This window comes from Solanum stenotomum, chromosome 9, assembly GCF_019186545.1.
Source record: "Solanum stenotomum isolate F172 chromosome 9, ASM1918654v1, whole genome shotgun sequence".
In the NCBI taxonomy this organism is placed as follows: Eukaryota; Viridiplantae; Streptophyta; class Magnoliopsida; order Solanales; family Solanaceae; genus Solanum; species Solanum stenotomum.
The window spans coordinates 1122574-1147767 of NC_064290.1; the positions used below are offsets into that span (position 1 = coordinate 1122574).

At 36.1% G+C, this 25194-nt stretch overlaps 4 protein-coding genes across 19 annotated transcripts in view; 1 reads left to right on the plus strand and 3 right to left on the minus strand.

Annotated features, from left to right (window-relative positions):
* The first annotated feature begins 845 nt into the window (after positions 1-845).
* On the plus strand, positions 846-5559 carry LOC125876896 (uncharacterized). 2 transcript variants are annotated; one of them, XM_049558180.1, is made up of 6 exons: positions 846-1416; positions 3737-3887; positions 4006-4290; positions 4373-4544; positions 4878-4956; positions 5040-5559. In XM_049558180.1, the coding sequence occupies exons 1-6, from the start codon at positions 887-889 to the stop codon at positions 5233-5235; spliced, it is 1413 nt and encodes a 470-aa protein (XP_049414137.1). In that variant the 5' UTR covers positions 846-886; the 3' UTR covers positions 5236-5559. The 2 variants fall into 2 exon arrangements, with proteins under 2 accessions (XP_049414137.1, XP_049414138.1); XM_049558181.1 differs by lacking the exon at positions 846-1416 and adding an exon at positions 2205-2761.
* An 83-nt stretch (positions 5560-5642) lies between these two features.
* LOC125876892 (dol-P-Man:Man(6)GlcNAc(2)-PP-Dol alpha-1,2-mannosyltransferase) lies at positions 5643-10621 on the minus strand. Of its 2 annotated transcripts, none has more exons than XM_049558159.1 (10): positions 10251-10621; positions 9528-9620; positions 9250-9404; positions 8762-8979; positions 8130-8425; positions 7453-7567; positions 7235-7373; positions 6317-6513; positions 6117-6206; positions 5643-6034 (listed from the first exon to the last, which is right to left on the minus strand). In XM_049558159.1, exons 1-10 carry the CDS (start codon positions 10523-10525, stop codon positions 5903-5905), a joined length of 1710 nt encoding a protein of 569 aa, XP_049414116.1. In that variant the 5' UTR covers positions 10526-10621; the 3' UTR covers positions 5643-5902. The 2 variants fall into 2 exon arrangements, with proteins under 2 accessions (XP_049414116.1, XP_049414114.1); XM_049558157.1 differs by having other exon boundaries at positions 9250-9409; positions 9533-9620; positions 10251-10620.
* A 779-nt stretch (positions 10622-11400) lies between these two features.
* On the minus strand, positions 11401-17523 carry LOC125876884 (phosphoenolpyruvate carboxylase-like). Of its 2 annotated transcripts, none has more exons than XM_049558147.1 (11): positions 17351-17523; positions 16946-17149; positions 15829-16220; positions 15567-15651; positions 14862-15084; positions 14527-14630; positions 14338-14425; positions 13907-14061; positions 12504-13502; positions 12001-12387; positions 11401-11902 (listed from the first exon to the last, which is right to left on the minus strand). In XM_049558147.1, the coding sequence occupies exons 2-11, from the start codon at positions 17111-17113 to the stop codon at positions 11609-11611; spliced, it is 2895 nt and encodes a 964-aa protein (XP_049414104.1). In that variant the 5' UTR covers positions 17114-17149; positions 17351-17523; the 3' UTR covers positions 11401-11608. The 2 variants fall into 2 exon arrangements, with proteins under 2 accessions (XP_049414104.1, XP_049414102.1); XM_049558145.1 differs by having other exon boundaries at positions 16946-17133; positions 17351-17438.
* Positions 17524-21889: 4366 nt separating this feature from the next.
* Positions 21890-25194, minus strand: part of LOC125876893 (cytochrome P450 CYP72A219-like) — a 51705-nt gene continuing 48400 nt past the window's right edge. For 9 of the 13 annotated variants that reach the window (XM_049558171.1, XM_049558166.1, XM_049558167.1 and 6 more), the window contains exons 4-6: positions 23693-23774; positions 23042-23426; positions 21890-22575 (exon numbers count right to left, since the gene is read on the minus strand). In XM_049558171.1, the coding sequence (XP_049414128.1) occupies positions 22150-22575; positions 23042-23426; positions 23693-23774 (893 nt within the window). In that variant the 3' untranslated portion in view covers positions 21890-22149. Of the gene's footprint in view, positions 22576-23041; positions 23427-23692; positions 23938-24672; positions 24891-25194 lie in introns of all 13 variants that reach the window. The other 4 variants (XM_049558175.1, XM_049558176.1, XM_049558173.1 and 1 more) reach the window with 3 other exon arrangements.

The window sequence follows — 25194 nt, forward strand, 5'->3', positions numbered from 1 at the left end:
TTTGGTGGTTATATAGCTTAGTTTTGTGCATTACATGCATATGTTTATGTGCAGGGATGGATCCGAGTTTATGAATTCCTTAATACGAATATATGGTATGAATAAAAGTGATTAGGTTTGGGTGAACTCATACATATGTGTATGATCATTTTATAACATATTTTAACAACAATATATCGAGTGAGATTTCATAATTTAGTATAATGATAGTAAAATATAGTATGCAAACTTTACTCCTACCTCATAAAGGTAGAAAGATTATTTCAGAAGAATTCTCGTCTCGAGTACAACAAATTAAAATAGATATAAAAAGAAAAAAAAGGATGGTGAAGAAAACATAGCAACTAATCAGGAAACAATAACAACACAGAATAAAGGCAAAGTAATTTTCTAAAACCACCTAACATTTTTGAAATTAAAAAAACATCATAAAATATTTTTTCTAAGTCATTAATGAAAATAGTAAACATGCACATTTGTTATGGGCATAATATATAAACACGATTCTTAATTTGGCTTTAGCGGACAATTATGCCATTCAACTTTGAATGTGCATAAGTAGACACTTAAACTTGTATAAAATTGAACAAGTAGACATACATGTCTTACATGACATAATACATATTGGACGCCATGTAGGATATAAAATTATCATGTACGGTGCCATGTAGGATAAATATGTCTATTTATTTAAGTTCATATAAATTTAAGTGTCTACTTATGCATATAATTATCCGTTCAAGCCAAGTTAAAAGTTAATTTTTATGCCTGATGCGACAAACATACATACGGGTACATTTTTCCGCGAACCAAAGATACCACAGGTGGGTCACACTTTGTTGCTAGTCGTTCTCTTCAAACTCTGCAATATTGATTCTGTTTATCAATGGCTTCAAAGTTCAATCCTCCCCAATATCTTCCATCAACTCCAAGAACCGAACTTTACTTTCCCCAAAACCCAAAACCCTTCATTTCTCCTCCTACAACTCTCATTCCAGATCCAAAACTTGTTATTAATGGTGGGTCTACACTCTCTGGGCATGTCACTATTAATGGGTCCAAGAACTCAGCTTTACCTATTCTAGCAGCAACCCTTTGCTGTTCTGGATTTTCGAAGCTTAAAAATGTACCCTGTTTGTCGGATACTACAACAATGGCTTCAATTTTGGAGTCTTTGGGTGCTCGGGTTACGAGCTTTGGTGGAGATATTGTTGTTAATACAGATGAGATCGTGTCATTAGAGCCTGATTTGAGTGATATTGGAAAAATTAGAGGTGGGTTTTTCGTATTAGGGCCATTACTGGCTAGATTTGGTGAAGCTATTGTTGGGTTACCCGGTGGATGTGACATTGGGGCCCGACCCGTTGATCTTTATATTCATGGTCTCCGTGCTCTTGGTGCTACAGTTGAGTTGAGGTTAGTGAATTTTCTAATATTTCATTTTTCACATACTAATCAAAAGGAGAGATGTATATGTCTCGGTGAGGAGGTGTGAGAGGTTGACAATGATAGGCATTAGGAGAGGCAGAGAGGCATGTCGAAGAAGCTATCAAAGACTAATAGGAAAATTTCCGTACTTAAGAGTGAGTAATCAACAAATTTTGCTCACAAAAAAGTTTATTGTCTAGCATGAGCACTTGAGAAGCAAGCTAGGAATGTGTATATCTTCACTCCTCCTAGCTTGAGGGGAGTGTTACTTGATATATTTGTACAAAGGGAAACTACCTAGGTAGTTTCCATGTATTATGATTAGCTAGTTCACGACGAAGAATATTCATGATATTCGGAAAGATTTATGTGCATTAGCCCTAGTCCCAAAATGCAGAGTTAGTTATTTAACTAACACTGCTAAGTTCCTAAATTAGATGGTTTAGAGGTGGTTAAACCTAATTAACCAATCCATCTTCTATCCCACATCAGATAATACACAAATTTTCTCATAACTTGTACATGTATTAGTTATACGGATTTCTAAATTGCAAAAAAAAGAACTTTGCATTAATTTTGTATTTTTGTACGTGAATAACTTACATTCTAACTATCAAACGTTGAGTAACTTATGTAGAAATTATTACATGAATAGTTACCAAATTATTGGTTACCAAAGGACCCTACATGAATTTGATGATGTCAGATTTGATGCAATAATGCACTGATCACATGAAAATAACATGTAAACCTGAAGATACTGTACACTGACAATAATTCATTGACATTCTCTTAAACTTCAACTCCTCAATATCCCAGATTTTCTCTTTTTCTGCTTTAGTTCGATGGGTACATTTTGTTTCTGTTCATCAATGACTTCAAAGGTCAATGTTCCCCAAGTTCTTCCACCTTCAGACCCAAAACTTGTTGTTAATGGTGGGTCTACGCTCTCTGGCCATGTCACTGTTAGTGGCTCTAAGAACTCAGCTTTACCTATTCTTGCAGCAACCCTTTGCTGTTCTGGATCTTCCAACCTTAAAAATGTACCCTGTTTATCTGATACTAGAACAATGGCTTCAATCTTGGAGTCTTTGGGTGCTCAAGTTATGAGTTTTGGTGGAGACATGGTGGTTAATACAGATGGAATTGTGTCTGTAGAGCCTGATTCGAGTGATGTTGGAAAACTTAGAGGAGGGTTTTTCGTAATAGGGCCATTACTGGCTCGATTTGGTGAAGCTAGTGTTGGGTTTCCTGGTGGGTGTGACATTGGGGCCCGACCGGTTGATCTTTACATTCATGGTCTACGTGCTCTTGGTGCTACAGTTGAGTTGAGGTTCGTGAACTTCATTCGAGTGAATTTCTATTCCTTTTTCGCATACTACCTAAAAGTAGACTGTAGATGTCCCGGTGAGGAGGTGTGAGAGGTTGACAATGATGAGCATCAAGAGAGACACGGGCAAGTCGAAGAAGTAGTGGCGGAAGTGATTAGATATGAAATGACGCATCTTAAGTTTACCGAGGACATGACCTTATATATGAGGGCTTGGAGGTTGCGTATTAGGGTAGAAGGTTAATTGCTACTTGAAAGTTCTCTTGCTTTTATGCAGGATAAGAATAGTGATAGTACTTGGACCTTCTTTCTTACCAGTGGTATTAGTACTATTCTCGTAGTTTTGTTCTTCGATTTCGATTATCACTGTGTTTTTTTGTGCTTCGGTTATCACATTATTTTGTAGTCATTACTATTTTTCCCTCTATGTTGTGTGTGTCTCCCATTTCACATCATTTCGTTGTTGTTACTTTTCTCATTTCGGCAGTCCCTTTTTTCAAGTTGCTTGAAAATGTTTTATTTTAAGCTAAGGGTCTATTGGAAACCCTCTATCTCTCTACAAGGTAGGGGTAAGGTCTGTGTACACTCATCTTTCCTAGACCGCACTTGTGGGATTACACTGGCTATGTTGTTGTTGTTGTTGTTTTGTTGTTACTAACAGGGGTAGCCGGGTAGGTGAATTTTGTGAATATCTTGTCTAAAAGTTTTAGCTTTAGACACACTTTTAGTTATATATATGATTACCAGTTACCACAGTAGAAAGGTCCAACTAGGGACTAAAATTGGAACTCGTGACAGTATAATTTGAAACTGTACTATCCCCCTTGAGGACGGTTACAAAACTCAATGAGGAGCTTCCGTTAACCTTTTTTGAGATGGTATTATGTCCATTGCTTCCAATTTTGGTTGAGCCAATACTGATAGCAAGTGAGTTCGTTCAATAAAATAAGTAGTTACTAACTTTGTGAGTCCACATAGGGATGGAAAAGTGAAAGCACATGTATCAAATGGTAAAGGTTTGACTGGTGCAAGCTTCCGACTTGGCTACCCCAGTGTAGGAGCTACAGAAACTCTTATGATGGCGGCGTGTATGGCTGAGGGAAAGACTGTAATCTCAAATGCAGCTCAAGTATGAAAGCATACTGTCTTTTCAACTTCTACGATAGTTTCTTGAAGTGCCTATTTGATAAATCTACAATCTTAGTTACTAACCCTCAATAGTATGTACTTTGATATGTACCACATAGGAACCAGAGATTATTGACCTTGCTGGCTTCCTAACAAATTGCGGGGCAGTCGTGGAAGGAGCAGGAACAGACACACTCTATATTACTGGAAGGAGAAAGTTGTATGGTTCCGAGTATAGCATAATGCCAGACAGGATCGAAGTCGGCACCTATATGTTGGCTGCTGCAATTACTCGATCATGTATCTCAATTTCACCTGTGCCCCACAGCAATTTAACTTGTTTAGTAGACAAGCTTTCAGGGGCTGGTTGCAAAATATTACAGCTCAGTGATGACAGTTTGGAGGTATACGTAATGTAGCTAATCTCTTGCTTTTCTTCCATTTTGTGCACTGAGTTCTTATGGTTATTGTGGTTCACGAGACCAGCTTTCAGCAGTACCTCGGACGATTGGAGATGATTTGCGGGGGTTCAATATCAAAACAAATCCATTTCCAGGATTTCCGACAGATCTCCAGCAGCTGACAATGGCATTGCTATCAACATGCAAGGGTGTCAGCATCATTGAGGAATCTGTCTTTGAAAATCGTATGAGCCATGGTATGTGATAATCATAACGCCTGGCTACTTTTAGTTGTTTGTCTACATTCTAGTTTCTTTCCAAATCGACTTCATAGCTCATGTTGGACATTTAATAATCCATATTCTACGAATATGGATTATTAACTAACCATTCTCGTTACTCATTCCTAATGTACTACAAATTTTTAATAAGTTGAGATTCTAGAGGTCGGATCTTGCATGATCAACTTAGTCTCACATGATTGCTAAAGAATATCTGATCAGAATGCCTATAGAACTGTTTGCTATTTTTTCAACAGATAATTGTATTCGATGTCTCTTTCAAAGGTTTCATGATCTTCTTTTGTGCAGTAACTGAGCTGCAGAAATTTGGAGCTAAAATTCAGGTCTCTGGAAACAGAGCAACTGTTTATGGGAAGGGAAAGGCAAGGTAAGTTTGTAGTCCTTGCTTGATTTCCTGATGTTCTATACAAACGATATTGCGTATTGATGTTGTTATGGATCTTTTGCTAGTCCACTCCGCGGTTCTCAGGTGTTGACAACTGATTTGCGTGGGGGAATGTCTTTGGTTTTGGCGGGTTTGGCTGCTGAAGGAATTACTGAAATCAGTGGAATCTCCCATATTGATAGGGGTTATGAAAGCTTGGAAATGAAACTTCAAGGTCTTGGTGCCAACGTCATAAGGACAACAACAACATTCCCCGTGTAATCCCACCAGGTGGGGTCTGGAAAGGATAGTGTGTATAACTTCCGGGTTTACTCATATAGGACTTACAAGTAAACACCAAGTTACGGGAGTGCTCCAAAAAATCAAAGAGCAAGCTTGAAGAATAGCTGGGAATGTTGAAACTGTGAGATTATTCATCGCAATAGCAAGGTACTGCAACAGTGGCCAAATTTTGCAGCTTAGACAAGGCTCATTTGTCGATTTCTGTAATTAGCTTAATTGTCACTATACATACTAATTCATAACTGCTTTGATTTGCCCAAACTGATTTGTATATGCTACAAAGGATACACGTGTTTACTTAAACTTTTTACAAGTTTGACTCTCTGCTTGTGCACACCCAAAGTTAAAGAGCATATATGACAACTGAAACCAAATTAAATGACACATTTCCAACGATGCCAATAAGAGATTTCGACTATTTGCTTCCCAATCAAAATTTAAACATCCATCTGTGTAATCTACACCAACAAAAAAACAGTACAAAATCTGACTTCCAAAATTAATGGAAGATCCAATAACTTGCTATCCTCGAAAGTGTAGGCAGTATCAAACTACAAAAACTAAACTAGTCAACATTAGCGTACTTCTATACCCGGGAGCGTTAAAAGTTGCTGGACAACAGAAAATTCAGCGTGTACATCTGCAATCACTTTTGTATTCTCCTAAGTAATCTGTATTGGCCAAAGACATTCTTCTCCTGCCATTGATTTGGAATAAAGAATGACCGATACAATGGAGGAGATAGTTCCCTGTCCAGATATGGAAGTACTGCAACAATCTGTAGGCAAAGCACTCACAAGTTAATAACATGCGGCACAGGGAGGGAGAGAGAGATGAGCTTATGAGGAAGAGCCAAGTACCTCCCATGTGGTCATGTCACTCCCTCGCGTAGGATAAGGGCGTTGAAGTTGCAGCTCTATCAGCAAAGTGCATTGCTCAGGATCCTTAAGCTATTAACATTATTAGCAGAAGAAGCTGAGTGTCATCTCATAGTTGAATATATTGCACACTAAAAATAAATGGACACTCTTTCTGGTTAAACATTGCAGGAGAGTCTTACATATTGCCTCTCTGATGCCTTGTTCTTATTATTGAAGTAAGATGGTGCTGCCGAGGTACCACCCAAGCTAGAATTGAATGGAATTGGGAGAAGGCCTGTGAATCCATCATCCAACCATCGAACTTGGTCCACATAATCAGGAATGAAGAAGGAAGAAGGGAACCGGTGCCACTCACTACCAACACAAAGGACAGAACCTGAACCAACATGGGGAAGTTTAAAATATACACGGGGAAATGTATACTGCATGAAACTTTCAGAACATGAAAAGATGATGTTGCATCCAGCTTCATGCTAAGCAAAGCACCAGAAATGCACCCATCTAGCAAGAACAGAATAAATGGAGGAGCAAGAACATAGCGGTGGCTGTAAAATGGGGGGAAATCACATACAGATGTCCTGAGGAAACTTTTTGCTCACATTTGAGAAAAAGCTCATATTATAGGGCATTAATCTAAAGACCAGATAAAATGGAGAACCACATGATAACAGAAAATCAACGTCTCATATCTCGACATGCACACCTTTTTATTCCTTAATTCCATGTCCATCTAGGTTCAAATAATTAAATCAGGTATTCACTTTCAAGTTTCAACCCCATGCATGAAAGGCACATCTTCGGTTCCAAAAAATCAGATTTACAAGAGAAATCGTTTCATCTTTTCGGTTATCCAGTATTGGCAAAAGTTACTGGATAAAAATACTCTTTACAACAAAGCTGAAGTTCAAAGAAAAAATTATATGGTCTTTTAATCCGACAAGTATCTTAATGCCGAGTTCATACAATGCATGTCATCCTCTGAAAAAAGACTAATTCATGCATCAAGATTTATACACCATTCATCAGAGTTAAAAGTTCTGAAGATGAAAATTTAACAAGCACATATTCAACTTGTCATTAAATAGGCTAATCCTCACCTGGTCCAGCATCATCATGGTAGTCCAAATGCTTGTAAATCTCAATAGGAGCTGAATAACCATTAATAAGTGAAAATGTCCGAGCGTGGGAGACACAAAGAATCAAACCAAGAGCTAGAGGTCTGAGAGTTTTCGCTATCTGCATAAGCAAAGCAAGTGAAAATCTATAGGCACTGTTATTGAAGCTTGTCAATTTCTCTGTGGACATAGGAAATTACCGTAACCAGAGTGGATGAACCATTGGGATTGTACTTATCCCTGAACAGATCAGGAAAGCTTTCAATCACAGCAGAAGCAGCAACACAGATAAGTGGATATATTGGGTACAGAAATCTGCACAGGCAGTATACAATGAGTTGCTACATCAGATTTTATTTGCAATTCATGTTACTTTCAATCTCAGATGCAGTAAAACATAGTTTCATGTTTCTTGGATACAGAAATGACTTTGACCAAGGAGTCTTATCATGAGCCTTATCCAATCTGTTTTAGCAATGACACTAGCACCTTCCAGGCAATTATCATTTCGGGTAAAAAAAAAAAACTAATACATCAGATATCAAGAACAGTTCCCAAAATTCAAACGATAATAGGTGGATTCCAGACAACGAGGAGAGACATACAAATTCCTGATGGGATCTAATTTCAGTATAGCACTGCAAAAAAAGAAATCTGAAGAAGACAATTATAGCTTCAATTTTACTAAATAAGGATTTTAGTAGAGCATGTTGACCAAACATCTTTCCAGCTAGCACACTTGTCATAGACGAGCCACCATAAAGGTCTTTTTGGGTTGAGCTCAGAAAATCAGGAGTTTCAGCATAATATTCAAGTAGACATATATATGATATCTATATATTGTCGTGACAAGAAGAAACACTCAAAGAGGATTAACCTTTCTTCTTTGTGTGGCTGTAAGGACATAAAGGCAATCCAGAGATAGACAGGTGAAACAACAACGAGCAACTCAGGAGCATACTTCTTCTTAGCAACGGGTAGTATAGCTAAGAACAGTAGAGCAAACACAAAACAGAGGTTGAAATTGTTAAAACCATTCCTCAAATAAAATGATGCCCCTTCAGTACCATAGAGATGACTTTCACCACCCCCTAAAACATTGTACACCAGCAAGTTGATAACAGAGGATGTCCACTTCTTATAGTAGTCGTAGTCAACAAGAACTGAGAGTACCTAGAACAATTTGTACACCAAGTTGAGTCATCAGGCAGCATGAATAGGTGGTCCAGGGAGGGAAAAAAGCATGTGAGCAGCAACTAAACGGGTAAAAAGCCTATTATGTTAAGTAATTTGAAATTTCAATGTAGGACGACGGACTTGCATATTGAATTTTAGCAACATGAACATTTGGTAGATGATCTTTGTGCATTACGGTAAGTATGAATAACTCTATACATTGGAAATCCAATACTAAGTTTTTGTTCCCTTAAAAGGAACCTTCCCAAATTTAAGCTTGAAACATGAAAACTCAACATAGCAGGAAACTTAATATGATATGATCGAACTTACCATAAGGACGATAGAAGTGACAACACCTGTAAGAAACACAGGTTTGAAGCTTTTAACCAGTGAGTAAATTGTCAGTGGAAGAAAAGCAAGGATCGAAAACGGCCAGCCCAGAATCACTCCAGTGGCAGCAACAGAAACTGCCATGGCAGGCTTATTAAATAGAAAGAGTGCTGAAGAAAGAGACATGGCATACATTGAGAATGAACTCGGAAGGAAACCTGCGTAAAGGAAACGTAATAGACATTAGTATTATGAGAAAGTCGACACAGGGTATGACAAACAACATTAAGGAGTCACCCACACATATCTAGCTCACATAGTATGAATGCAAATAGAAAAACAGCTGAAATTTAAAAATCACTAAATTGTTTACCACCGGTAAATAAAAACCTCAAATATAGGTTACTGAAAGTAACACACTCATGCTTCATTAATTGTTTACCACCAATAAGGAAAAACCTCAAACATAGTCTAGTGAAGAAACATACTCGTGCTAGCAAAGAAACAACCACTTGCTAAGCATAGCATTGCGAGTGCATATGATGCAAGACGCTTTCCATATTTTCGGGAAAGGGCTACAACTAGAGCGGCATCACAGATGACAGACAGCCCTGCAAGAAAAATTCTCACAGCATAAAATACTCTCACCTGTCATGTTGAAAAATGGAGAAATTAGAGAATGAATAACTGAAAGAAGTAATGATGAGATTTTTATTTTATAGATCAGTGAGTAATGACGAGAAATATCTGGGGGAATAAAAACAACATCACCTTTTCCTCTCCAAACCACCAAGCAGCAGGCCAACCCACCAGTTTGTGAAGCAGAATATACAGATACGACCGCAAGGCAAACTGCGAACTGCAAAGACAAGTAACCGAACTTTGTAAAGTATTATCATAACAAACTGAACTCTAGTTACTAAAATGGAATCATACTAATATCATCAACCAGTCAACTGTGCTTCAATCCCAAACAAAATTCAGGTTGGCTATAAAATTCCTTCATAACCATTCCTCTCTATACGACCCTAAATTATCCCAATACCAGTTTGCTAATAAATATTTCATCTAATAAGGCCGGGTTCTCTAAATCACAAACATACCCCCCACACTGGCACACAAGTCTCTGACCAAATTAGAGGACCCTCGTCAAACATCAACCTAATGTATATGCAACAACAATGATTAAACCTTAACCCCAACTAGTTGATATCCTCTCTATAAATCGTTGGCTGCCAAATCTCAAAATATATGTCCAGGCATATGTACCGAAGGAGGAAGCTACAAGTAAACTCCAGGATAGTTACATATTTAGATTGCAAATAAGGATTAGTGACTTAATACTGTATCAACTTTGTTTAATGGAGCAAAAAATTGATTATTTTAGGGGAAATTAAACCAAATCTTACACATCAGCTAAGAAAAATCATTGCAAAACAACATTTGACAATGCTATCATTGTATAGTACAGAATTGAAGATGGTGAAACCTGTATTCCCAAGTTTGGAAACCAGTCTTGTAGAGCAAGTAGTGAAGAGGCTCCCAGTAATTGAACACCTCGTCACAATCGTGAATAATATTTGACGTAGCGCTCATGTGCCTCAACATCCCTAGGCAAAGCAATGGCAGAAGCCAACCTAGTCCTCTATCGACGCCTTCATTTTCACCGTCCGATCTCTCCGGCTTATCTACCTTTGTATACGCCGGAGATGACGCAGTCTCCGGAGGATCCGACGTCAAAGCTCGTCTCTGCCTCGTCGCCATAGCTATTTCACTGCTTAGTTTCCCTTTTTCTTCCGTGTTTCAATTTTGTATTTCTCCTCTACATTTGGCGGAGCGGTTTTTTTGCAGTTGAAAGGACTTTTCGGTTGTTTTGAACCGGTTGGGGGAATCCGGTTCAGAGAGATCCTTTGCTTCTTCTTAAAGTTTAAAGAAAATGATAACTCTGGTCCCTTATGTTTAGAAGTAGGTTCAAAATGATACATAAATTTTTTTTTTTGTGTAGATTTGGTCCTTTATGCTTGCTAAAAGCGAGTATGTTTGTCTCCGTCAGATATCAACAAACTTTGAAATTTAAGAAAAAGACTCAAATACGTCATCAAACTTTGAGAAAAACTCATTTATGCCATTTTTGTTTGAGCAAAAAAGCTCACCCATGCCATTATATGTTAACTCAAATGACGTAGATGAGTCAAACTTTAACCGATGATATAGATGAACCTTTTCTCTAAGTTCGATGGCATATTTGAGCAATTTCCTTTTAAGAAAATGATTTTATTAATAAAATGATCGAATCATAATTGACCATGTGTAAAAATATTTTTTGCAAAACCAAAACTTTTTTCGGTTAACAAATAATGGGATGAAGCTTTTCTCAAATGGAAATGGCATAAATGAGTTCTTTCTCAAAGTTCGATTACATATTTGAGACTTTTTCCTGAATTTAATATATGGTAAGAGCTTGTATGTATTCTTATATATATTATATTAATTAAATTGCATAGATAAGCCGATTCCTAGACGATTCAACTTGTTCAGGAGTTAGGACTGAGATATTGTAGTTAAAATTCAAGTAACCTAGACCTATTGCAAAGCATAAGGTGCTAAAACTGAAAGATTGGAACTGAGACTAATTGCAAAATAAATGAAGAAAAGTACTCTTTCACAGCATAATTTTATTCAAGAAGCTACTAAACAGAGAGGGGAATAATTATTCATCCATTTTATGGGGTAACTAAACTAGAAGTTGCAAAAAAAATGTACTTAAGGATACATGATTCTTAATGTATACTTTAGGATGGGCAAATACTTTACCAACCATGAAAACATAAAAACATAGTAACAGATTTAACCAGTATTCTGCATTCCAGCAGCAATACCTTTCATGGTCAAGATGAGTGTGTCTTCCAAGCCGGGAGCATATTCGCTTTCTGGATTCAGGCTCACGAGTTCAGCAGCAGGTTTCGATTCTATGTATTCCTTGGTAATGTGAGGCCTTAGAGTGACGTTGTAGGTTGGATCACGAATCCTCTTTAGTGTGTAAGCTTGGCACACATTTAGAGTAGTGATATAGGAATCACGCAGCCTGAGACGTTGTTTTAAGCAGGGGTCTCCCTCTAGAAGTTCCTTGTGTCCAGCAACCTATACAAAAGAAACATAAAGAACATGGATATCATGCGATCAAACATGATGAGTAACAACGTATGCCAAGTGCAAGAACTTGGTCAAAAGTAATTTACCTGAAGCAGGAGGCTCTTCGTCTCCTCATAATCGGACCTCAAAAGCTCACCGAAGGACCACAAATCTTCAGAAACCAGAAGCTTGTCGTACAAAGCAGCAATGCCGGGGTCTCCCTTGGCAAACACCATCTCAATCAAATCAGCAGTAACTCTAAAGAATGGCCATTTTTTGTGCATGTCCTGCAGCATATTGAGGTTTTTTTTATCCTTGTTAAGTGCATACTTAAATGCTGCCCCAAAGCCAAGCCAGACTGGCAGATGAAACCTAGTCTGGGTCCATGCAAAGATCCATGGAATAGCTCTAAGTGTTTCTATGCCTCCACTTGGTTTACGCTTTGATGGACGGCTACCAATGTTCATTCGACCATACTCCAGCTCGGGTGTTGCCTGCAATTGTGATCCAAAAGAAAAAATAACTTATTAAAGTTGCAGAAATATTTGTTACCTTTTGGTAACACCTATTGTTAGAGAAGTAATATAATGCATTTTTCTAGCACACTGACCAGGCGGAAGTACTCGACAAATCGGGGTTCCTTGAATACTATTGACCTATACTTCTCTGTAGCAACGACAGAAATTTCATCCAGAAGTGCACGCCATTCTGGCTTTGGGGGGAAAGGTGGATACATTCCATGTTCTAGGGTGGCAGAAGTGAAACGCTGGAGTGTCCTAAAACACAAGTGTTCCTCCCCAAATGATTGCTCAATAACCTCACCTTGAACTGTTACACGAAGAGATCCCTGAATTGTATCAGGTGGCTGAGATAATATAGCAAGATGGCTGGGACCACCTCCTCTTCCAACTGTACCACCTCTGCCATGGAACATAATTAGCTTCACGCCATATTGTTTGGAAACTTTTATAAGCTCCTCTTGAGCCTTATATAGCTGCCATGCTGCCGACAGCCGACCAGCATCCTTTCCAGAGTCTGAGTAGCCAATCATGACTTCTTGCTTCCCATTAATGCGGTTTTTGTACCACTCAATAGAAAAGAGACGTGCAATAGCAGCAGGAGCAGCCTCCAGATCATCCAATTTCTCAAAAAGTGGAACTACCCGTAAAGGTTGCTTCACGTGGCATTCACGCTGTAGAAGCTCAACAGCAAGCACATCAGATGGTGCAGTGGCCATTGAGATGATGTATGCCCCAAAGCAGTCTGATGGAAGTTCTGATATGACATGGAATGTATTCAAAACATCAGCAATTTCTTCAGTTTTTGGTAGATCAGGTCCAAATAGAGGTCGCTTGCCGCTGAGTTCAGAGAGAAGCCACTCTTGTCTACGTTCCTCAGACCACTCTCGATATGAACCAATTTCCAAGTGCTGGGTAATGGCATCAAGGACATCAGTGTGGCGATCCGACTCTTGTCGTATGTCAAGTCTCACAAGTGAGAGTCCAAAGGTGGAAACTTGTCGTAGAAAATCCAAAAGGCTTCCGTCAGCAATTGGTCGATCCCCACAAGCACAAAGAGATCTGTAGCAGAGCTCAAGAGGTTCCAAGAACTACACAAAATGTGCAACCACTTTAATAACTTATTTATTCAGGCAAAAGAATCAGTTTGTGGGGCAGAAAATCGAAATACATGCAATTCTGACAGAATACAAATGTGCATGCCAATGATCACACAACAACAAAGAGACGTGGCATATTCACTTCTCTAGTCCCTTAATCAGGAATAACATGTCAAGTTGAACAAAGAATAACAATGCTGCTTAATTTTAGATGCTCCACATTTACAAACAAGCATGGGAAACAAAGAAGAAGAAAGATAACAAAATAACGAAGTGTTTCACAAGAGTAGTGGAGAGGACCCATCATGCACCGAAAACCATTAGGCACTGGGCCACTGGCCCTTAGGGATTTCTCTGTTATGAAAAAATACTAACAATAATGTAGTGTTGCACACCTGCTCGATGTTAGTATATGTTGCCTCCTCGGGAATTTCAGAGAACCCATTGGATAACAGCTGGCGAGTACGCTCACGTGTATGATATAGTTTATCTCTCACATCACCAATAATTACACGATACGGTTCACTTGGTGGAACTTGTTTCCAGAATTCTACATCAAAAGTAAATTTTGAAGGTCAAGAGTTATACAATTGCTCTGTTCAGCAGAGGTACATAGAAAAATTCATGCAGCTTCTGAAGACTGACTAAAGCACCAGATGCTAAAAATCTTTTCTATTGAAAATCATAGACAACAGCGTGCATTTTTCTCACTTGAAATGGAGAATGTGCAAAAGGTTACCTTAAATCAATACTCCGAGCGGCGAGCAGTGCTATCAAATTTATATGGAACAAGCAAGTTATTTTAATAAGCATTCATGCTAGTTACCTATGTAGTGTTTTTCGTCTCTCTTTAATGAACGGTGCTGTTCATCTGCCCGATCACGAAGCTCGTCATTGCAACGCCACATAGATAACTGAAATAACATTCTAGTTAGAATCATCTATAGGGTGTAGAAAATGATGGCAACTTTTCAAAATAGACAACAAAGAAAGTTATGCAAGCATTGTAAATTACCTCAAACATTAGATCATCTATCTGAGAATAGTACAAATTCGCTGCCATCATTCGAGCCAATAAGCAAACATCTCTAGTGACCTCAGGAGTGACTCTTGGATTACCTGCATTTAGTGGCAGACATATCCTGAGTGACTGATGAAAGAAGTATTTACATGATCTTCTATCAAAAAAATCTATGAAGCAATATCTTTAGAAGATATCTCGAGAGAAGAGCTTTACTTCCGTCCGATGCCCTTCAAAATGTATCATGATTCAAATATCAAAGGTTTCATGTTCTATACTGCCAATTAAAGTAACTGAAAACAACATTGTTAAGAGGAGAGGAAATGTACCATCACGGTCACCACCCATCCAAGATGAGAACTGGATGAGAGGAGCATTATAAGGAACTCGTTCATTAATCCCAATGTTTTTAAGAGCTGTGTCTACACGTCGTAGAAACCTCGGAACACCGTTCCAAATTGTTTCATGGAAGTAACTCATTCCAGCTCTCATTTCATCTTGTGGTGTTGGAGGAGTCCTTCTGATTTCATCAGTGCGGAAAGCAGCTTGAATCTGCAGAGGTGGTAAGCAGGATGCATTGTGAGAAGAGAACATATCCGTCTTACAGAAACATTATAATTCACAGTGTTGGTAAGCAGGATGCACCCTGTATAGATACACAGATATCATCCGTATTCTGGAGAAAAGACAAAAATGGCCTACATTCTAATCAAAGACAAGGAATCCTTGTATTCATATAAAGGCCATCTCATGTCTCAAACCTAAAGTTCTGTAGAATTATTTTGTTTGGAGATGAAATTTGACTTCCTAACAACTGAAACGACAGATTGGTTGCTATGTTTTTAGTCGAAGTGATATCTCTCTGTTGGGAATAGACCAAATAAGGGGTGAGAGATGAAGACAACTTGATAGGAGATTAAAGCACCCATATATTTGTTCTTAGAGCTGGACAGTCTACGGAAAAGCATCAAAATTTGAAGAAGCAAAATGATATTTATATCACATGCAGCCAGAAGGTGCACACCGATACTTACCTCCCTCTGTAAAGCTTCATCCAGCTCCTCTTTATCATCGGGTGTAATGTCTTTAGCATACAACTGAGCCAAGCAATTGCGGATCCTAAACAGTAGAAAGTCAGCACTAAAGAAGTAAAACAGCTGAACAAAAAGGGAAAGAGAAGACTTACATGAGTTATGACTAATACGATAGAAATAATAAATAAACAAAATTCAAACTTGTTAAAAAATGTGTAACAAAAGATGCAAATTTCTGAAGTGTAAAATCTAAAGACCAGACCTTGCATGCTTCTGAAGCAAAGATCTCCGGGTAGCTTGAGTCGGATGAGCAGTAAAGACCAAATCCACTGTCTGATTCTTCAGAGCTTCAAAAACTTCTCGAGGAGACTTCTTCAAGTCCACTACAAGTCTCTTGAGTGTTTCTTCAATGTCGGATTCAGTCATCAAGTTGCTCTCATCTGAAAAGTCGCCCTTTTTCGACTTTTCCCTCCCACTATTGGCAATCTGAACCTCCTCAGCCAAGTTGGCCATGTTAAGCATGTGAGAAATAGATTTAGCAACAACAATTGAATCCCCTGGATCCAAACTTGTCAACACACTGCCAAGCTCCTCCAGCTTCTTCTTATCACGCGTGTTTTCATACTCAGCAGAAAGCTCATAACATTCTTGGACCTAAAATCACATCAACAAAATCCAGCATTATCAAAGGCGAAAGAGTAAAAAAGTTCTAAAGTCTGTCGGGGCTTTAAGCAGAAATGGAGAAAAAAAATACAAATATGCATGTGTCGTCCAAGACAAATAAATATAAGAATTGATTTCAAACATATGAACAAAGAAATTGGATTTTGCTCATTGGCAAGGAAAAATAATTATGCCTTAGAGCCTTGACGATGACACTAAAGCGCCTACTAATCTTAGAGAGGCAAAACGCTCAACATGTTTTTGCGCCTCGCTTCAGGGATTAATCACGTCTTAAGCGCACCTTTGACAATACTAAGAAAATCTACTATAAAACTCGATCAGTTTTTCTCAGTATATCGCAATGAAGTAACAATTAACTCAAGCTTCAGTTAGTGAACTTCTTCTAATCCTAAGATACTTCATGATTCTTTCAAAAGAAAGAATTCACAATCACTATTGAAGACACAAAATGTTCAACTGAGACTACAGTAATATTTTTTTTAAAACTTCTTTCTATAACCATCGTATCCAAACCAGCCTAATCACACCTCGACTAATTCCACAGAATACCTATCACCTCCCACCATTTCATTCACCACTACGTCACACCATCCTCCCACCACTACGTCACACATAATACTATAACACATAAAAATCAAATCTTTAGCTAAAACACAGTTAAAAAAAGATTGATTTTTTAAAATGCATATACATACTGTTTCTTTGATACCCTCTCCATGCAAATCCTCAAGAATATCAAGAAAACGATCCAAAAGCAAAGCATCATACTCAACAAGCTTATCATCTTCAGACACCTTAGTAGGTACCAAAAGCCTCAACTGTGCATCTATAGATGCCAATTTCTCCAAATTACGAGTAGCCATCAACCCGCTTTAAACTCCAACTACAAAATCAAGATCCTGCAAAAAAAAAAAAGTGGGACATAACATAAAGATCATAACTATTTAATACAAATTACTCCACAGTATCTTGATAATGACCCCATCAAAACAGAATTTTTTTAAGAAAAAGGGATTTTAAGGGGTCCACATGAAACAGAAAAAAAATCAAATTTTGAGCATATGGCAATGGAAAAAAGAGTGTTATAAATAATGGGGTACCTGAATCTTGATATATTTCAGAATCCAGATGATGAAGAAAGGAAAAAAAGAAGCTTTTTTCCAGTAAGAAAAACAAAAATCAATTTTTTTTACATAGAAAAAATGATTTGGGTTTTTCTTATTTGTTTTAAGGGATGTGTGATCTAAAGAGACAGAATTGGTTCACTATATAAATAGACAAAGTGGAACTCTTTCACTCTACTTTGTCTACTAATCTCTCACTTTTTCATTATTCATCTTTATATTATATGGTATGTATTATATAGATGGTTTATATTAAATCTTCCGTTCACTTTTACTTATTCATTTACATACTTTTAGTTCTCAACGAATATTTTCTATTCAATTTTACTTGCCTGATTTTAAACTTTGAATAACTCTTAAAAAATAATGATGGACGTGTATATATTATCATAATAACTATATTAATTGATGTTTAGTATTAAATCTTGAAAAGTAATTTAAAGAATAAATAATTAATTATGAGGTAATGAAGAAAAAAAATTGATTTTCCCTTTATCTATTAAAGGTGATAATTAAAGACGTAAATTTACTTTTAGAATATATAAGTAAAAAATAAAAGTAATACAACAAGTGAAGTGCAAATTCAATATCATTACATATTAGTTGGTCTATAATCTTTAATTAATTTGGAAAATAATTTGAAATTTATAAAACACCAAGGTAAATCAGAAAAAATAGTTATATTTTATATGTATTAAATAATTTATTTTTAATATAGTAGATAAATAAAAGTAAACAATGGACTAAGTATATGAACTGATTGTAAATTTTGCTAGTTTCACGCCTTCACTCAAGAGAATGATAAAAAAAAAAGTGGTTAACTGTCCTGCATATACCAATATGAGATGTGTAAGGAAGAAAATTTGGGCACATGTTTGGTAAAATAATTTGAGATTTAAATTTTATGAATTTAAATTTAGACATGTCTTGTATAGTACAAATATTTTGGGTGCATTTTTTCAAAATTTTCAAAATAAGAAAAATAACTTCTTCCTTTGAAAAAGAAATTTAATAAGTGTTTTTTTCGAAGAAATCATTTTTTTAAAAACTAAATAGTAAACACACCCTAAATACTTGCACATATTTTGGTTAAATTGTTATACATAATTTTAATCCGAATTAAAATATTAAATCTAAATGAACCCATAACTTATCCTCGCTACGTCATCCTCTATTGGCCTCACTTTTAAAGGCATTGAGCCTCCCCTACAGGAAATAATGTCGAGATCTCAAACCATCTCACCACAATTATTTTCAGGAGTTTGAACTTGGGATCTTTGAATGTCGGGATCTCGTACCATCTCACCACAATTCATATATTGGTTACTGCTAGAGGAGGAGCTAGGTAGAATTAAAGTGTTTATTTAAATTATCCGTTTGACGAAAAATTACACTATTAACACATAATTAAACTTTTTTATTATATATATAATAGATTAAATCTCCTTTTGACTTCTTCTTATGCTTACTTCTTTATATTACGAAATTTGTAATGAAAATTCTGACTCCGATAATCATTATTGGTTTCTTATCTTAACATAACATTGCCAAATCACCAAGAAAAAAATAATTAGGTTTTCAATAGAATACAAAGTTTAAGCCAAGGAAAAACACTTTTAATTAAAGAATTGTTATATGACCAAAACAGAAACTGATTGTTTACTAATGTTCTAAAGTTCTATAAAAGCACAAGTGACACAACTCCAACAACCTCACTTTTTTAATTTGAGAATAATACAATAATTTATAGACAACGTGCGTGATCCAAACACCTGTTCTAGTGTTTAGATTACGTGTCTCTATTTTTAAAAAATGATTATATGTATTGACAAGACACGTGGTCAACTTAATAGCAAACACGTGGAAGGTCGAGTGTGCAATAGTCATGAAACATCGAAGGAAGCAGGCATATATACAATGTTGAATATTTGTAATATATAGATGTCTTAAATTCAACAGACAGATGTGTTCGTGAAAGAACATGACTGTTATAAAAAGTCATATGTTCATGAAAGAACATGATCTTTAAGAAAAGTCATCCGTTCATGAAAGAGCATGTCTCTTGTCTTGTGAAGAGTCATCTCTTAAGTTCTATAAATATAAAGAATCTTTAAAAGTAGCCTAAGAAAAAGCTGCATGCATAAATAAAAGGCTTTGTTGTATCATGAAGGGTTTTGTTTGTATTTTCTCCAGTATATATACGGGCAATATCGCTTTTAAAAAAGTGATTAAATACACGCATATTTCCTACTATTTTTTCTAACATATTCTACCTCGAAGCAGTGTCGGATCCATGATTTGATGGTCGTGTGTGCTCAAATCCTTTAACTTAAAGTTGTTAGTCAAAAAAAATTCTTTAGCTTCTAATATTTTTATAGTTTACTTAGTAAATAAAATACAAAAATAGAAAAATTAAAAAAAAGAAAATCTAAGCAAAGAGTCGACAGTGAAAATGTATAAAAAGAAAAGTTTTAAAAAAAAGGGATAAGGATCTGAAAAATACCTTTTAGTTGGATTTGTTGTTGCGATACTAAACTTTCATTAGGACCTATTACCTCCCTAGACTATTTAATACCGTATTTTTTACCCCCTGAACTATTTAATAGTGTATTTTAAAGGTATATATGTGCCACGTGGACACATTACTATTTATAATTTTGCATTATTTTTTATGTTCACGTGGGCAAATATATATGTTTAAAATACGGTATTAAATAGTCTAGGGAGGTAATAGGTCCTCATGAAAGTTTAGTATCACAACAACAAATTTGACCAAAGTTAGGATATTTTTCAGACCCTTATCCCAAAAAAAACAATGAAAGAGTTGAGTTAGCCTTTTTCAACAAAAATATAAGCTATTACAGGGATTCAGACCCTCAACTAGAGACACCAATGACCTTAGAATTCTACTCCTGAACCAAAGTACCTACAAGACATATTGTTTAATAGGTGCTTGCGAGATGTTTACATCCATATTCAGTATTTTTTTTATATATTCACAAAATTTTTATCGTGATCAATGGTTGCTCGAGCATTCGAAAGTCTTTACGTGGACCTACGTGGGTCCATCCCTTCTTGAAGGAGTGAACCGGATTAAGACTCGAACACTTAAGAGGAAAATGTTAGTTTCTTTTCTTGAGCTAACCTCCTCAATCACATATTCACGTTTTTATATGCTATTAGGAGAAGTCAGTCTGTGCAATATGTAATCATGAACCCAAAATTCTTAGAATTTCAATACGCTTGTTGAAGTGTTCCATACTTTAGTTGGAAGTATTTTGTCCATAAACTTTTTCCGTGCTAAAAGATTAACAAAATATTAATAATGATCAAAGATAACTAAAGCAAAATAATGGAAAAGACGTGAACATGTTATCAAATATTCCAATATATCCAACGATAATTGTCCACTATTGACTTGACAATTTTTTAAGAAACTATAAATAGAAGGATAATTTTACTATATCACCCTTTGAATATAATTATAAATACAATGTCTTGAAAAATGTAATAGGAAAAAGACTATAATTAATGATAGGGATAAATTAGGAATTAAGTATAAAATTATTCATGTATTTTATAAAATGGACAAGTATTGTTGGACATTATTTTTTAGTACAGTGAACACGTATTGTTGTACAGAGGGAGTATCAACTTATCATTCGTCCTTGAAGATAAAAAAGTTAGGCACACAAAGCGCTTACCACTAATATTCCTTTTGTTTCAATTTTTGTAACATTATTTAAATTTTGAGACTCAGATAGTTTAAGTTTAATCGAGAATTTAGATATATTATCTTCAAGACTTTTGAAAATTATGTAAAAAGTATTACTCCATAAATCAAAATAATTAACAATTGAAACTATTTAAAAGACATACAATATTACGATTAAAAATAAATTTATTTGACTTTCTAAATTCAAAAGTTGTTACATAAATTAAATTGAGACAAAACAAATATTATTTTACTAGCAATGTAGGCAAGGGAATTGAATCTTAAGCTTAAAACCTTTAAAATAAACAAAATAATGCAAAAATACATTTAAATTTGTTTATTGCAATAGTGGTTGATTTGATGGGAAATTGAACCATATATACCATAAGTTTCAGATCCGCATTAACCGGCACAATATCTTATAAAAAGACAATAAATATTATCCATTTGGTATTTATGGTAAATATAAATAAAAATTATAGTACTATATGTATTTTCACTCTTTTAATTTGTATTTTTCCAGTCCATATTATATGTTTTTTTTTCAATTTAGGTTCTCACTTTTTTTCTCTCTCTACTCTTCTTTTCCTTTAGTTGGCTCCGTCTTTTTGGTTTTATTTTGTTTTTTTTTCCTCTTAATTTCCTTTTCCCTTTTTGTTTAATTTATCTTCTTCTTTTTGTCCCTTTCTCTATTTATTTAAAGATAAAAACAAAATACAAAGATAAAATATTGGCAAATTTTTTCAAAATTTAATAAAATTACACGACAAACAAAATAATTAGACTACGACAAGAAATAATTAAGAAAAATACTAAAGTCAGTACTAGTTTGATTGATGAGAAACGCGACAGAGTTAATGATATAGTTGGAGGTAGATCCTAGAGTCTAAAAGGTTTAAATTGAACAAGACTAATGTATAAGTGATGACTGAAATCAAGACTAATGCTCCATCAAAAGTTATTGAGTTCATCGAAACCCATATTTCATATCTGCCCCTAATTGATTTGAGTCTAAATAAACTCTTATTACATTACAAGACACCTCTCACAAAAAACCAAATTATAGTTTGTGCAAAATAAGTGGAGCACCAAACTGAGGCTGCATGGTTACTATGGCTTTAGGAGCATGTGTGTAGGATGGAGACAATTCAAAAGAGAAGCTTAGTAGGATCATACACAGAGCCATCTTTGCCTCTAACATTGCAAAATTTTGTCCAATGCATATTCTTGGACCCCATGAAAATGGAAAATATGTAACTTGACCCTTTGTTGCACTTGATATTCCTTCTCTAAATCTCTCTGGATTGAACTTGTTTGCATCTTCACCCCATACTTCTTCATCATGATGCAACAAAATCACTGGCAAAGAGACTAGTACACCAGCTGGTAGAGACAATTCTCCTAATACAATGTCTTCATTAACCTGCCGGTTAAGTGTTATTAACGGGGGATATAGCCGTAATGACTCGTACAAGATCATTGTTACCTGCAAAAAAATGCTTCTCTGTCAGGTATATCTTAGCATGAATAACATTACGATCACCGTTCACTAGAGTACTAAAGTCGTGTCCTTTGCGTCATGTCTTGTCTAATCACCTCTAACAAGTACTTCTTCAGCTTACCTCTAGTACCCCTCGTTAAATCCACCCCCGTCAACCCCTCATAACTCCTTATCGGGACATGTGCACACCTCCTCTTCACATGTCCACACCATGTCAGCCTCACCTCCCTCATCTTGTCCACCCCACGATTATTGACAGAAATTCACACGTGCTTGGAAACCCCTCCCCCATCTTTAATTAGGAAATCATGGCATCTTCTAGTCCACAATCAAACGTTAGTATCACAAAGCTCCAATCTTTTCACATTTATGTAATCAAGCAATAGCAATAACAATGAGAGAAGGAACTCTTGGCAAACCAAAAAAAAAAAAAAAAAAACAGAATACTCACTACTTTTAGATGATTTAATCCATCAAAATCTGGTTTCCGACTCCCAAACACTTGCAAGACTTCTTCTCTGGCCAGTGTCTGCCAATCTTGATTCCTACTCAACAACACCAGAGTCCACACGAGCAAGACTGATGTAGTTTCTTGGCCAGCAAAATAAAATAACTTGCATTCTTCGATGACTTCTTCGATGCTCATTCCAAAATCCTTGTTTCCATGCTGTTCAATTTCTTTAAAATTTGATTCAAGCAATATGCCTAACAGATCCTCATTATCGGCATTCCCTGCTTTCATTGCCTTCATTCTTTTATCAATAATACCTTTAACTGAGGTCCGAACTTCGTTTTTTATTTCCTTCATTCTTCTGTTCCTCTTTGTTGGCAAAAATCTTAGAAATTGTACGATAAAACAGAAAGCCAAAATGCATTAGATAATAAAGATGAAACGAAAGCTATGTGCATCTCCTAATGAACTTTGTAGTTTGTAATACAGTACTTTGGCACTATGTTGTTTGGACTCTCCAACAAAGTTACTGCACACATGTCGGATTCTATAGAAACGCTCTAATATGTGGAGGATCCAACATCATTTTTGAAGAGTCCGAACAACATAGCTTTGACTATAGTTTTCTGATTCCTAGGAAAATTAATTTACCTCCGTCCTGGGATATAAACTTCGCGTACAGCGTTGATAAAATTCTGAGCTTGTTCCTTTTGAAGTTCAAAAATCTTTCTACCTTCTTCATAACTACTTCCAAAGGCTGTCCGAGAGATTACATCACAAGTTAATTGCTGAAGGTGAGGCCATACATCTATCTCATGAGAGCTGCCAACTGGAATAGCGTCTTCTAATTTGCCCAGCATTTCAGTACAGCTCAAGTGAAAAGCTGGGAGCATATGCTGTTCGACAAATGCCGATGACATAACACTTAAACAGAATTAGGAATACAGATATAGTGATACCATCACCATCTAGTTCGATAAAAAGAAAGAGTTCAAATAACAATTAAGGTGAAACACGGTAAGCAATATTACAAATCTATTTATAATAATAAGAGATCCATTCAGCTGTAATACATCTAAGACATTATTCCACCAATGTAATCCTCTCTGCATAACTCAAGCCCATGAACTTATGCAGAAGAGTCTTGACAAATGATCTAGACAAGATTCAACATTTTTGAACCATGAAATAGGAAGCAGAAATCACTTGAAATAGTTATATGTGGTATACATGCAAGTCCAGACTGAAAAATAAGGTAAGTCAAAGCGGAATTTTTTTTTAGCTGGAACAGTAGCTAGAGAAGAAAGAGCAAGCATTTTATCGTTTAGTGGATAAAGAATCTACAACATTGAATGATGATGCAGACGAGATTTGACACTGAAGAACCATAATACCCATCTATACTTGTCTAACTCAAGTTAAATAACAGGATTTACTTGCAATAGTCATATGCAGAATACAGAAAAATATTAGATTGAAAGATAAGGATAGCAAATCAAAGGGGATAGAAAGACTTAGAGGGAGCAGTAGACAAAGAAGCAAGAGCCAGAATTTTATCCATCGTGTCCGAACATAATAATTTCTGGTTGACCAATCACAAATTTTGAAGGAGGGCACGGATGAAAAGCAACCTTAATCTTCTCTAGATGGAAAGCGGGATTGATAATTTTTCTATGTTTGGCCCATTTATCTTCTTCATAGGTTGCTAGTCCTTGTACCAATAATGCTGCAAATGGATTTCCACCAGGCTTTTGATACAAATAGGTTTTCGAGAGTACTTCCTTAATAAGCTCAGGGTCCATGATTATTACTTGTGGTTTTGGACCCAGCCATATAAAACATTTTTTCCCTGCAAGCATGTCTCAGGATTAACTACTAGTACAAATCATTCTCAATTAAATTAGCTTCATTAATCACAATCATTGTTTGATTCACTTTAAGAACCAAACATGCGTATATCCTTTTGATAATAGGTGTGTGGCAGTGAGACTCAAACCACTGTAAAGATATGAAACCTGAGTCTAACTCAACTTTGCAAGCTCATGAGAAGAGTATTATCCAAGCCCATCGCCATATAAGCAGATCACCCGTCCAATCCCCAACTAATGTGGGACTTTGACCTATCCTAACAACCTTATCACGCCTAGGCCCAA